Genomic DNA, 13,985 nt, shown 5'->3' with positions numbered 1-13,985 from the left:
CCAGGGGGCGGGGCTGGCTGGCATGTGGTGCTGGAGGATCGAACCGCGGTCCCTGTGCTTTGCCAAGCTTGTTTCAAGTAGGTGCTTTAGACCGCTGAGCCATCTCTCCAGCCCTCTTGTTTGTTTTTAATTTAGCACGCTGGCCTCAGCGCCCCGGGCATTACCGGCTCTCTATGGGGTGCTTTGGGTCACTGTAGGGATCAGGGTCCTCCAAGGTCCCCAGGCTCCCTGGCTGGGCGAATGCCCCCTGCAGAGCCGCGCCCCTTGCCCAAGCCCAGGAGTGTTCTTGTTGCTGCACACCGCAGCCCCGCGCCGCCTTCCGAGGGGCAGGGGCTTATTTCCCTGCGTTTTTCCTTTGTGTGGTAAAATGTGCTACCACTTACTGTCCCACCACTTATAAGCGTCCCGTTCGGTGGCATTAAGCACAGTGAGGTTGTGCAGCCATGACCACCATCCAACCCTGCCCTCTATGTGTGGCAAGACAGAAGCTGTCCCCATGAGACACTGACTCTCTCCTCCCTCTCCAGCCCTGGCACCCCTGTGACACTTTCTGACGCTGTAACTCCGGTTATCTTGCAAGTGGAATCCTACAGTATTTGTCCTTTTGTATCTGGTTTCTTTCACTTAATGTAACATCCCCAGAGTTTACATTTTAGGTTTCAGGGTCAGAATTGCCTTCCTCTTCCAGGCTGAGTAATATTCCACTGCATGTCAACCACCTGTTGGGCATCTTTTTTTCCACTGATGGACATGTGGGTTCCTTCTGCCTCAGGGCTATGGTGAACAGTACCGTAGTGAACATGAGTGTGCAAGTGTCCCTTCCAGACCCCACCTTCAATTTCTGACAGTTGTGGGTTATTTGGCAATTCTGGTTTTAGTTTTTTGAGGAACTGTCCCACTGTTTCCATCTTGGTATGCAGGGCATTTCTCCCCGGGTTCTTCACCACACCTTGTTGTTGTTTGAGTTTTGTCTGTCTTGGTTTTGATTGGATTTTTTGGGCCAGGGTGTCACTGTGTAGCCCTTAAACTCCCCATGTAGCACAGGCTGGCTTCAAACTTCATCCTGCCTCAGCCTCCCAAGTGTTGAGGCTCTAGATGTGTAGTCACACCTGACTCCGGGGCTTGGTGGTAGCAGTGCAGAGATACATGACCGGCATCCCTCACATACTGTTCATTTTACCCATTTCAGCTCTACAGTCCAGGGCTGGGGCCCAGCTCCGTGGTCAGCACACGCCCGGCTTGTGTGAGGCCCTGGGTTCGAGCCCCAGCATTGCAAGAAAAAGTCAAGAAGTGCAGTTAATGATTTTTCCTGCATTCACAGAGTTGGGGTCCAGCCCCACAATCACTGATGGGCCTTGTGACCCCCAAAAGAAGCCCCGTACCCCTTCCATACAGTTGCCTCTTCCCGACCCCCGCCCGTGACCCCTGCTCTATTTCCTGCGTGTGGATTCACCTCCGCTAGGCTCCCGGTGCCCACGGGGAGGGGGCGTGGCGTGGTCCCCATCCGCCCATTCCCCTGCGCCCAGCACTTCCGAGGTTCATCCGTGGCTCTTCTGCTGTGAATGCTCTTCTGGGAGGACGGAGCTTTCAGCTCTCTGGGCCGTACTGAGGAGCGGGGTTTCGGGGTCACCGGGCTGGGGCTGTGCTCGACCCTGGAGCGGGCGGGAGGCGCCGGGAGACTCGCGCTAAGTCGCGGAAGTTTCTCTGGCTGAAATTCTCAGCTTGGAATACTTTCGCTTCTGTTTCCCCTAGTGCCAGGCCGGTCGCCATGCGCCACTGTGCCCCGCTATGTGACTGTTGTCGTGGTTTTAATCACGTGAAGATCACGAGCCGGGAGCACGCCCTCCTCCTCCTCCTCCTCCTTCATCCCTCCGCTCCGCCTCCGCCTCTCCATCCCTTCCCCTTTGAGAAAGTTCTGTCTGCCTTCTTTCCGTTATCCACTGTTTTGCTCTTACTCTTTGGGTTGGTCCATAAGGGAGGCCCCGTGATACTTAAGCTTGGTGTCTGATCTGTGTCGCTGAACGTCATGGCCGGGAGGTGCAGCCGCTTGCCGACAGTGCCCCGAGGGCGCCCTTCCCTCCTGCACAGTAGTACTCACGTGTGTACATACCGCCTCTCCGTGGGCGAGCGGCCACTCCCAAGGCTTGGCAGGATGAGCTCTGCACAGAGCTGCTGGGCCCTGGGGGACGCCTGGCCTCGCGCTGTTATGGGGGCTGCAGCTTCCACAGGGGCTTCGGGCGCCCACGAGGGTCCCACCGTGGTCACCTGTGCGTGTCCCCGGCAGGGATGATGTGCAGTGTGCTCTCCCACACACGCCAGCCGTCCTTCTGTCCCAGGGAGCTGTGTGCGACGCGCCACTCGTTTCTGAGCTGGCCTATTTCTCTTTGTATTACCAAGCTGTAAGAATTCTTCGTATAGTCCAGGTGCCAGTCCGAGGTCAGATATGTGCCAGCAGTTGCCTTTCCTCCCAGAACCACCTTTACTCATTCTCAGTAGTGTCCTTTGAAAGAAAAAAAAAAAAAATACCTGTCAAGTGTGGTGGTGGCGCACACCTGTGATCCCAGCACTGGAGAGGCTGAGGCAGGAGGATCGCTACAAGTTCAAGGCCAGCCTGAACTACACAGCAAGACCCTGTCTGAGAAGCAAACAAACACAAAGTTGCAGGCAATGCTCCCTCTGTGGGTCACTCATGGTGCTGCCTCTCCCTTCCCGTCTCTGAAATGGGCACGTCTTCCCGGCTGCAGGCAAAGCTTACGAGATCAGCTATGTGAGGCTGAAGTTCCACACCAGCCGCCCTGAGAGCTTCGCCATCTACAAGCGCAGCCGTGCGGGAGGCCCCTGGGAGCCCTACCAGTACTACAGCGCCTCCTGCCAGAAGACGTACGGCCGGCCCGAGGGCCACTACCTGCGCCCCGGGGATGATGAGCGGGTGGCCTTCTGCACGTCCGAGTTCAGTGACATCTCCCCGCTGAGCGGGGGCAACGTGGCCTTCTCCACCCTGGAGGGCCGGCCCAGTGCCTACAACTTCGAGGAGAGCCCGGGGCTGCAGGTAGAGAACAGTGGGCCGTGGGGCTGGGGTGGGCACTGGGCTGTAGGCTCAGCGACCCGTGAGACCACAGGGCTTCAGCACACGTGCCCGAGGTGGCTGCTAAAGGAATAGGTGGGTGCGGGTGCAGACACTGCGGCTTAGCTACAAGGGAGGCTGAGGCGGTAGGATTACCTCGAGTTCAAGGCCAGCCTGAAATGCAGAGTGAGACCCCATCTCCACTGTACACCCCAGAACTTCTGGGGTGTAGCTCAAAGGGAGGGCACTCAGTAGGGGTGGGGAAGAGACAGGCAAAGGAGGGTCTGCTCGGGCACAGGAAGTACCCTTCCAGCGTCCCGTGGCCCCGCCCTGTGGTCCCGAGCCCTGTGACAACCTCAACTCACTTTTCTCCATGTCTGTACAGATGAGGAAACTGGGGCCAGGGGTCAAAGGCATCTTGCAGGGGGCAGATGACCAGGCGTGTGGGGCCCTGTGCTGGTCTCCCCAGAGCTTTCCGCTGTGCCCATGCTTCCCCGCTGACAGCCAGTGACAGGGCCTGCCCTGCATTGCGGGGGTGAGCTCTGGGGTTCTGGGGTATAGGAGGTGCAGGCCAGCGGACAGCCTGTGGGCTCTGTGGCCCCTGGCTGCCCTGCCCAGTTCTGAGGCCTCCGGCTGCCAGCCTCATGTGACTGCAGAGCGCCCCAACTGTGCGTTTATTAGTTTTTTCTAGTACTGGTAATGGAGCCCAGGACCTGTGTGCACTGCGCCACCTCCCCAACCCTGTTTATTTTTTTATTTTGAGACAAGGTCTCCACAAGTCACTAAATTTCCCAGGCTGGTTTCAAACTTTTTTTTTTTTTTTTTAATGTGTGTGTGTGTGGCCAGCTCAGCCCACCAGGGGGCGGGCTGGCTGGCATGTGGTGCTGGGGGATTGAACCGCGGTCCCTGTGCTTTGCTTAGCTTGTTCTAAGTAGGTGCTTTAGACCACTGAGCCATCTCACCAGCCCCTGGTTTCAAACTTTTGATCCATGATCCTCCTACCTCGGTCTCTCAGAGTGCTGCGATGACAGGCGTGGGCTACCACACCCAGCCTGTTTTGCTAAATCTTATGAATTTTGATGTCAGTGGCAGCGGGGGCCAGCGGCTGCCCCACTGGAGCAGGAGTGCTCATGGCCTCGCGGTTCCTCCAGCCCAGCCCACACGGGGCACTCAGGTTTTCAGCCCTGTGGGGCCCGGCTGCGTCCAGTGTGATGCTTTGGGCAGGGGTGGCCGTTGGCTGAAGCCAAAGCGCCTCCTGTCTCCCTGGGGAGATGAGAGGCTCTCCTCTCGCAGGAGCACTGAGGCCTGGAAGGAAGCCGTGTCCTGCCCAGGCCACATAGGTGACAGCTGGACCCCGAGCTGGCCCACTGGGAGGTCCCCAAGGCCACTGTCAGGTTCCAGGATACTCTGTAGGGAGCCACAAGCTCCTTGTTAACAGTGACAGTTTACTGCATTAGGAGGGTGCAGCCCGAGGTCAGCAGGAGGAGGAAGCGGTGGGGCGGCTCCCAGGGACCAGGCATGGGGCTTCTGCTGTCCTTCTGGAGGGTCCTGCAGGCAGCGCTGGCCCCTCCAGCAGCGCCTGCCCAAGCCCTGATGTTCAGGGCTCTCCACGGTTGGTCACATAGGCATGGCTGGCCCCTGCATGGCTGGCCATGGTCACCGGTCCCTCTGGACATCACACAGTGTGGCCTGAGGCAGACCTGGTGTCAGGTGAGACACTCGAGGCCCTCGAGGCCACCCCCAGGCCACTGGCCAGAGCTCTCCGGGCCAGGAGAGTCCTTCGGCACACAAGCCACTGTCCCATGAACAGTGTCCCCAAGCCATTAACCTGGTTTTGTTTAAGGTCAGTTCCTACCCCAGGAGATTAGAAAATGTCACCTGAGGTGAAATGAAGCCCCTTGGAAAGGACTAGGTCCCCTCTACCCTGTCCCTCTCCTGTCCCCTTAGGGCAGCTCCACTAAGGGCCGGTGGCAGCAGACCTTCTGACTCACTGCCCACTGTGTCCTAGCCATTGTCCCCTGTGGAGAAGTGACCTTTTCAGAACTGTCTACCCTGCTGCTTCCAGGAGGGACCTTTCCCCTGGACAGACACGTGGGAAGGTCCCCAAAGAGGACCGAGCCCTTGGGGTGGGAGGCCCGGAGGGGCATTCCGTGTGGGCACTGGGTTCAGGTTCTATGTCCCTGTGGAGGGTGGACAGAGGCACTGCAGTTGTCACACCAGAGCCGAGTGGCTTCCTGGACCGCAGGACCCATTCCGCCTGCCCTGGCTGCCTCCTTTGTTAAAGCCATTGTTGTGGTGCTAGAGCTGAAGCCGGGGGCTCTACACACTTGAGACAGGCGACCCTCTCTGCCTGGCCCTGCTGCCTCCTCTGCAGCACCTCACTCTGGATCCTCAGATGTGACAAAGGCAACCCAGGTCCCACTCACAGTGAGCCAGAGCTGTTACAAACTGCAAACACTGCTAGGTGTGGGGACGTACCCGTCATCCCAGCACTTGGGAGGCTGAGGCAGGAGGATCACGGAGAGCTCAAGGCCAGCCTATACTTCACAGCGAGACAGAACAACCAACCTGCAACAGCCTTGTCTGGGTAGAGCAGCACCTCAACCTTCCCGGCATCCCAGACCCCCAACATCCGGGCTGAGGAACAGGTACTTCCTCCCCAGCTCCTGCTTGTGTGGTATCACAGAGGCCTCCAGCCTGTCCCGTCACCACTGTGGTCTTGGTCCCGGGCTGAAGGGCAGACACAGGAGCCCAGCAGAGGCTCCCTGATGGGCCGGAGGCAGGGGCCAGGCCTTTGCTCTCTCGGGCGCCCTGTTGGCCCCAGGCAGTGGGCAGACAGGAAAGGCAGGCTGGCCTGTGCTGAGCGCTTGGCCCTGCACTCTGTTTGAACCCCAGCCTGTGGCCAGCAGTGCGTGTGGCCCCGAATGCTGTGCTGCCCAACCTCAGCCTCCTCTTCTGCAGGAGGAGGTGATCAGACGCCTGCTCCTAGCGTGGCTGTGGAGTGGGCACCGTAGGCACACAACAGAGTGGCTGGGACACCTGGGAGCCTTGAGCGCTTAGCCTGGACACTGTGTTCTGGCTGTGGCTCTGGGATCCTCGGCCCCTCGAGGCACCGCAGCCCCTGCAGCCTGCATCCCCCACTGGAAGCGCAGACTCCTGGGCTGGGCTGCAGCCCAGCGGCGAGCACTTGCCCAGAGCAGGCCAGGCCCTGGAGTCCACCTCAGCATGGCACAGGGAACCAAGGGACACAGGAGGCACGCTGGAACCAGACGCTGGAGCGCACCGACCTTTGAGAAGCTCAGTCTTGGGTTACTAGGGGAGTGGTGGGGACTCCAGGTGCCCCTGTTTGTGGTAGCAGGTGCCACACACAGCCTGGAAAGAGGCCCCAACAGTGGCCAAGTCCAGGTCCAACCAGGCTGGGCTCCCTGCGAGTGGCAGGCGCCAGGTCTGAGTCATACTGAGGCGGGAAGAGCAACTTTGCCAGGAGCTCGTTTTCTGTCCTGCTGTCCTGATTGCTAAGCCATTGCCCCTGGGCTGAATTAAAATGCTGATTAATATTCCACCAGAGCCGTGCCTGATTACAACAGCAGGCAGATGAAAATGTCAACCTTCACGTGGGCCCCCCACTTCCTTGCCACACGCTGCCATGGGAAGTTGCTCATTCAACCGGCAGCGAGTATTCGCTGGGTGCCAACTATGTGCCGGGCAGGACCTAGGGCCAGGGCCATAGCAGGGACAAGGGCACCCAAGTCTCACTCTTGTGGGGTCACACTCAGGTGGGAGAGATGTCACCCGGGGCCATGGGGTCTCTTAGTAGGTGACGAGCTGAGAATCCTGCCCTGCTCCTGCCAGGCCTGGGGAGTAAGCAAGGGGCATCACTGGGCCCACCAGCTGTCACCTGTCCTCTAGCTGGGCACAGGAGTGGCCTGGAGAGGGCAGGGAACCCCGCGCCGTAGGGTGTGCCAAGCCCCACCTGCCCCAGTTCCTCATGCACACACCCAGCTGCCACCCGGGCCCCTGCTCCAGCAGCCTTGTGGGGGTGGCAGTGTCCTTGTCCCCTTCCTCCAATGGGGAGATGGAGGTACAGCATAGTGAACGACACCTGGAGGAGGTGCTGCTGGAGTGGGGCCCCGCAGTCCTAGTTCCTGCCCTGTCCCTGGCGTCTGGCCCAGCTCTGCCCAGCTCTGCCCATCCACTGATGGGCCCCACCTCACCCCCAGGCCTGGGTCACCAGCACTGAGCTCCTCATCTCCCTGGACCGGCTCAATACATTCGGGGATGATATCTTCAAGGACCCCAGGGTGCTGCGTTCCTACTACTACGCTGTGTCCGACTTCTCTGTGGGCGGCAGGTAGGTGGGGGTGTCACAGTGCCAGAGCAGAGAAGGGGCTGCGTCAGGACTGCTGGGCAGGTGCAGCAGCACCTCAGGTGACCCGGGGACAGGCAGGGCAGACCTGGCCCCCTGGCTGGCATTGGAGGCCTCTCGCCGGCCGGCTCCAGCCACTCACTCGCAGCTGGCTGCTTCTACCCCAAGAGCCTGCTCCTTGTTCCTGCTGGTGCTGGACTTATGGTCCCCGCCCTGCTTCTCATACAACCCATATCACTACCAGCCCCTTGGCCCCAGTCCCAGGTCCTCCCAGCATCTGACCACAACAGCCTGTGACCAGTCTGTTGCCCAGCACATGCTCGTACTAGGAAGCAGGGGCTGCCTCAGATGCTGGCGCCGTCCTTGTCCCCTTCGTGACCACCTCCCAGCGCCCTCTGGAGCAGCTGCAGCCTGGAGGGAGGCAGGCGATGTCTTCCACATGTGCCTATCTCCGAAGGGCAGGGAGAGACAGTGTGTTCCTGGCTGGCCTCCTGATGTGGCAGATGCAGGGCCCGTGGTCCCCAGGAGCATGTCAGCCTGCCCCAGGTTCACCCAGAGAGCGAGTGGCCACGCACAGAGCCCAGGCACAAGGGCGGGAAGTGCTGCTGTGGGAGAGGCAGAGGCCGGGCTGGAAGGGGGTCAGGGCCGAGGGCCCGCATTCCCATCCCCTGGCTGTGGGAGGCCGTCACTGGAGTTGGCCTGGGGGCTGAGGGGACGGTTGAGCAGAAGGGAGAGAAGGACAAGTCCTCCAAAGCGGGCGGGAGCCAGGCAGCTTGTCCCAGCGGGTTGTGGCCAGCAGGGAGTGAGGGCCCCAGAGCCATTTGGGTGGGAGAAGCAGCCCAGTGAATCACTGGATGGGCTATGGAAGTGGACAGTGAGGACAGTGACCAGGCCTGGGCGTCCATGGTGCAGAGACACCTGGGTGGCTTCAGAGGGCAGGAAAGGATGTGACCCAGTGTCTGTGTCTCACAGTGTCTTTGAGCTCCAGGGAAGGCTGGGTCTTGGGAGGGGATGGTCCCGGAGGACAGTGAGGACCCTCTACTCGCCACCCATGGGTCAGCTTGTACCTCCCAGGGTTACAGATAGAGTGAGCCCCAGGCCCACTCTCAGGGCCTCATGCCAGGGAGCATCTGGGCCCCAGCTGTGGAGCCGGACCACCCTCAGCCTAGCAGCTGGCTGTGCCACCTGCTGCCCTCGCGCACAGGAAGGGACAGGTGGCCCTGCAGCCGGGGGGTGGTCTGGCTTTTCCTGCACTTGGGGCTTCACAGGGGAGAGGTGTCCATGACATCCTCTGGGGACAGGGCTGTGCCTTGTCACTTTCCTGATTGCTGTCTCCAAAGGCCATCTGCTGCCTACCTCACCCCTGCTGGAAATGTGGGGACTGTCTGCCCACCCCGGGGCCCTTGGGCAGGCAGAGCTGCATGCCTTTCCCATGCCCTGTGTCCCCAAATCAGAAACTGCCCTGGGGACCTGGCGGGGTCAGCAGTGCTGGCCCTGAGCTCTAGATGTACAGGGAGTCAGACAGGACCATTTCGGCTTGAGCCCTGCTACGTGGTGACTGTCCCTTTTAAAGCCTGAACCTCGGTTGTTCATCTGAGACACAGTGAGGCCCCAGTGAGGATGACTGGTCTGGGGCCACCCAGCGCTGTGCTCCAGGCTGGGTCCAGCTGCTTGGCACAGGGACAGCGGCTATGTGGGGTTCGACATGTTCCTGCAGCACCTGTCATTCCTGCCTTACTCCTGACCAGGCTCGTGACCATGTGGGTGCCCTAGGACATAGGCCGAGGCTCTTTCCTGCCTTCTCAGACACAGTGGAGGGAGACTGCCTGGGCTCCCCACCCTGTGCCTACCCTATGACCCCCTGCCCTCCTGGCCCCTAAGACCAAGGCGGCTCCTCCTGGGCCTAGGCTGGGGGTGAGGTGAGGCTGGGTGTGCAGAGCTTAGGACACGGTACAGGACTCCCAGGGCGCCTGGCAGTCTTTGTTCAGGAGAGGCTGGGGGCAGCACTGGGGCTCCCGTGGCAGTGCCAGGTGGCTTAGCCCTCCCCCACCCTCCCCTCCCCCGGCCCCTCCTCCCTCTGCCTCCGTCCTCTCCCCAGATGCAAGTGTAACGGGCATGCAAGTGAATGCGGCCCCGATGGAGCGGGCCAGCTGGTCTGCCGGTGCCAACACAACACCGCAGGCCCTGACTGTGAGCGCTGCCTGCCCTCCTTCCAGGACCGCCCATGGGCCCGCGGCACGGCCCAGGCCGCCAACGAGTGTCTGCGTGAGTGTCTTGCAGCCCCGGTGGGGACCCCCATTGCTGCAGAGGGCTGCCCCGAAAACCACCCCCAGCCCAAGCCACCAAGAAGGCACCCACTTTACCTCACAGCCAGGCGCTGCCACCCCGGCCACTGCCCGAGAGGCCAGGGTCCATGCACGGTCACCTGGTCTGCCTGCAGTGCGTTGTCACCGGGCATCACCAGGCGCCACCGGGCCCAGGCTCCTGGCTGACGGCGTAGCTTCTGTGTGCAGCTGGCCTGTAGCTGCCCCCCCTCTGGTGGCCGGCACTGGGACAGGGTCTGGACAACCTATTCCAAGGCACAGGCGCTGTATGCTGTCATCGCCGCCTGCCCCCACCACTGCTTCTGCCTGTGCCCTCCTGGTGCCAGCTCATATGCCCCGAGCCCAAAGCTGCATCCATGAGAGGGACACAGAGGGCCTGCCTGCCCCTCCTGCCGTGTCCTAGCCACAGGCCGGTCCCTGCCCCTCAGGCACCAACCTGGAAGCTCAGGTTTCCTGCCTGAAACCCTCACCCTGACCCTGTCCCCAGCCTCGGTGGCACCTACCCCTTGGATGCCGCTGAAGTCCATCCACCTGACGATGCCTTTCTGGGCAGCAGGTCCTGGCCTCAGAGATGTCACCTCTCTTCTGCTGTCTGTTTCCTTTCACTGTTCTCCCTGCTGCCAGTTCTCTCTACCAATTGCCAGGCATCCTCTCTCTCTCTCTCTCTCTCTCTCTCTCTCTCTCTCTCTCTCTCTTTCTCTCTCTCTCGCAGTACCAGGGATCGAACTTGGGACCTTGCACTTGCCAGGCAAGCACTTCTGCTGGTAAAGCTATCCCCCTGGCCCAGAAATTTCTAACATGCAGATTCAACCCCATCCCTCCCTCACATCCTTTACCCTTTCTCTGGCTAACAAAAGCCAGCTTGGACTCCATAGTGAGCCAGCCTGATCTGCATGGTGGGACTCTGTCTCAAAAACTAAAACAAAAAAAAAGACGGTGCAGCTCTGGCCAGTGTTCATTGGTTTTCAACAATCATGAACCAGTGTCGGGCACAGTGGCCCCAGCAGGGAGGCTGAGGCAGGAAGATCACCATGAGCCCAAGCCTGGTGTGGGCCCCATAGTAAGCTCAAGCCCAGCCTGAACTGTTTAGCAACCTCTTACCTCAAAATTTGTTCATTTAATTTTTAAAAAGAACTATATGGTGTAAACGGAAATACCACTAGTAAAAATAAATGTTATAAAGGGAAGAATGTCTTGCTTCCAAAGAGTGATGATATCCTAGAGTGATGCAAAATAAATGATAAAAGAGAGCTGTTAAGGGGCATTTCAGGGGCGAGAGGACAGTCACGCTGGAGGTGTCGCAGGGCAAAAGGAATAGTGCATCTGTGGCGCCCCCTGGCGGCGAACACAGATCTCACACAACGCGGGGGGGGGGGCGCCCTGCTGCACGCCGGCCCCAGAGCGCTCAGCTGCCCCTGCGTGGTGTCTCCCGGTCCCCACCCGTCACACCGCGCTCTACCACACCTCACACCCCGCCAAGCTCACCTCCTGCCTGAGACACTCTGCTGTCCCAGTCTCCCCTCTCCGGGCCGACGCCTTTCGGCTTCGCCTTCATGTTCGCCATCGTTAGGCTTCTTCCGTGCCCGCGTTGTGATTCGGGGGGATTTACCAGCGGTACGCACCTTGCCCCAAGGATCTTCTTCACTTAGTTTCCGGAAGATCAGTCTCCTTGTCCTGGATCAAGCTGAGCCTGGACGCCACCCTGGGCGCGCACACACTTGCCCTGAGCTGCCTCCGCATTCAGCTTGAGGAGCCGGGCACAGAGCCCTGCTGTGGGGCCGGGTGGCTCACTCGCCCTCTGCCCCTGCCTCCCTCAGCCTGCAACTGCAGCGGCCGCTCCGAGGACTGCACCTTCGACCACGAGCTCTTCCGCAGCACAGGCCACGGAGGCCGCTGCCACCACTGCCGTGACCACACGGCCGGCCCACACTGCGAGCGCTGTGAGGACAACTTCTACCGCTGGGACCTGCGGGCGCCATGCCAGCCCTGCGACTGCCACCCTGCAGGTGAGTGCCCCCCGCGGCCCCCCCCGGCCCTGCCCGCCGCCGCCACCGCTGCTGCCCTGTGCCTCCCTCCCCAGGCTCCCTGCGCCTCCAGTGTGACGCCTCAGGCACCTGCCCCTGCAAGCCCTCGGTGACCGGCTGGAAGTGTGACCGCTGCCTGCTTGGGTTCCACTCACTCAGCGAGGGTGGCTGCAGGTGAGGGCTGTGAGGGCGCACAGGAGGGATGGGCCTCCGCCGGGCCACTCCTGCCTGGGTGTGTCTTATCCTGCAGGAGGAAAGATACCCAGGCCCCGGGAGGCCTCATCCTGGGGTAGGGGGCCACTCCGGGCCACCACTCAGGAGCCCGGTGGGGGAGAAAACTTGGTTTCAGTGTATGACAGTAGCAACCTCATCTGAAAAGCGGTAGAGGGGCTGGCGAGATGGCTCAGTGGTCTAAAGCACCTACTTGGAACAAGCTTATCTAAAGCACAGGGACCGCGGTTCAATCCCCAGCACCGCATGCCAGCCAGCCCGCCCCCTGGTGGGCTGAGCTGGCCACACACACACACATAAATAAATAAATAAAATTTAAAAAAAAAAAAAAAAAAAAAGAAAAGCGGTAGAACTGAGTTTGCTTTGCCTGAAGAGGAGTCCCAGGTACCTGGCAAAATACTAGGTGGCTCTGGCCACAACGCTGCCCCTGAGAAGAGGACCTGACTGAAGGAAGCCTCCTCTCTTCCTGCCCCTTGCCCTGCCCCCAGGATGGCTCAGATGCCCTTCTGTGGTGTCACCACACCTCTTGTCTGTCACCTCCTGCTGCACAGGTCACAGTGCAGGATCTGCGTTTGTCGGCCCTCACTGGACAGTGGGATCAGTGATGGCTGGAGCAAAGGCTTGGCAGATGGTTGGGGATGGAAAGATGGATGGATGGGGGTGGGGGGATGGATGGGTGGGGGTGGGGGATGGATGGGGGGATGGATAGTTGGACGGCCAAGTGGATAAGTGGAGGAAGGGTAATGGAAGGAAGGAAGGAAGGAAGGAAGGAAGGAAGGAAGGAAGGAAGAAAGGAAGGAAGGAAGGAAGGGTGAGTAAATGGGTGGCAGCTGAAGGATGCACGGAGTGGGTGGGCAGGAGGTGACACTGAGGGTGTGGGTGCTGGTGAAGATGCAGAGGGGGTTGGGGACATGTCCTGGAGGTGCTCGCTGGACACCTGTCCCCCACGCTGGCTCTTTGGCAGACCCTGCACCTGCAATGCTGCTGGCAGCCTGGGCTCCTGTGACCCCCGCAGTGGGCGCTGCCCCTGCAAGGAGAATGTGGAAGGCAGCCTGTGTGACAGGTGGGTGAGCCTATTGGCTGTGAGCTGCTGAAGTGACCTTGGGGTCGCAGAAGAGGCGCTGAGGCTGTGGAGTGGGGAGGAGCAGGGGATGGTCCTCGGGGTCAGGGCAACCCTGTCACCCCACACTCTTCTAGGAGCACCTTGGACCTGCCACCTGAGAGGCTCCAAGAGGCTTCAGGGAATGGTTCATATTTTGATCCAGCACTGCTTCCTAAACTGAGAAAATATGTCTGTTTTTCAAGCTCTGAAACCTGAGAAGGCCAGGCATGGTGGCACATGCCTGTAATTCTAACACTTGGGAGGCTGAAGCAGGAGGATCACCACAAGTTCAAAGCCAGCCTGGACTATAAGACTGTGTAGTGATACCCTCTCTCTCTCAAAAAAAAGAAAGAAAGAAAGAAAGTAAGTTAGATAGAAATAAAGAAGAATCCTGGGGAGGAACTGAAAAGAATAGGAAGAGCTTACCTAACACAAATTGCAAATATATGGTACTCAAACCACAGCATCCCCATTCCACACCCACAGCAGACATCACCAATGGACCACTGTTATCACAGTCCCCTATTATACATCCACAGCAGACATTAATAATGGAGCACAGCAGCCTCTACTGTGAGCTCTATAGTGACCTCAGGATCCATCTCAGTACTCTGCTTCAAGAAGAGCTTACTGGGCTGGGACAGAGCTCAGCAGCACAGTACTTGCCTGGCAAGCTCAAGGTCCTGAGTTTGATTCCTGGTATAGCCCTTCTCCCCTCTCCCTAGTCAAAAACCCAAGAAGGCTGACTAACTGAGCTGAGGCTGGGGCACTGCCATTGTGCAACCCCATCGCAGTACAAATGGAGCATCTGAAACCCAGCGAGACAAAAGCATACCCAAGGCCACGCACCCCATAAACTCCCTCTCTGAAGGGT

At 59.7% G+C, this 13,985-nt stretch overlaps 1 protein-coding gene across 1 annotated transcript in view; it reads left to right on the top strand.

Moving 5' to 3' along the window:
- Lamc3 (laminin subunit gamma 3) overlaps window positions 1-13,985 on the top strand; it is a gene marked incomplete at its 5' end in the record, with an annotated part of 50,680 nt that overhangs the window by 5,783 nt on the left and 30,912 nt on the right. Inside the window, 6 exons of the mRNA XM_023700252.1 lie at window positions 2,745-3,049; window positions 7,285-7,415; window positions 9,529-9,695; window positions 11,572-11,760; window positions 11,835-11,952; window positions 12,974-13,072. Coding sequence (XP_023556020.1) covers window positions 2,745-3,049; window positions 7,285-7,415; window positions 9,529-9,695; window positions 11,572-11,760; window positions 11,835-11,952; window positions 12,974-13,072 — 1,009 coding nt within the window. The remainder of the gene's footprint in view (window positions 1-2,744; window positions 3,050-7,284; window positions 7,416-9,528; window positions 9,696-11,571; window positions 11,761-11,834; window positions 11,953-12,973; window positions 13,073-13,985) is intronic.

Source organism: Octodon degus, unplaced genomic scaffold (genome assembly GCF_000260255.1).
Source record: "Octodon degus isolate 3935 unplaced genomic scaffold, OctDeg1.0 scaffold00123, whole genome shotgun sequence".
In the NCBI taxonomy this organism is placed as follows: Eukaryota; Metazoa; Chordata; class Mammalia; order Rodentia; family Octodontidae; genus Octodon; species Octodon degus.
This window is presented reverse-complemented; position numbering and strand designations above follow the sequence as displayed.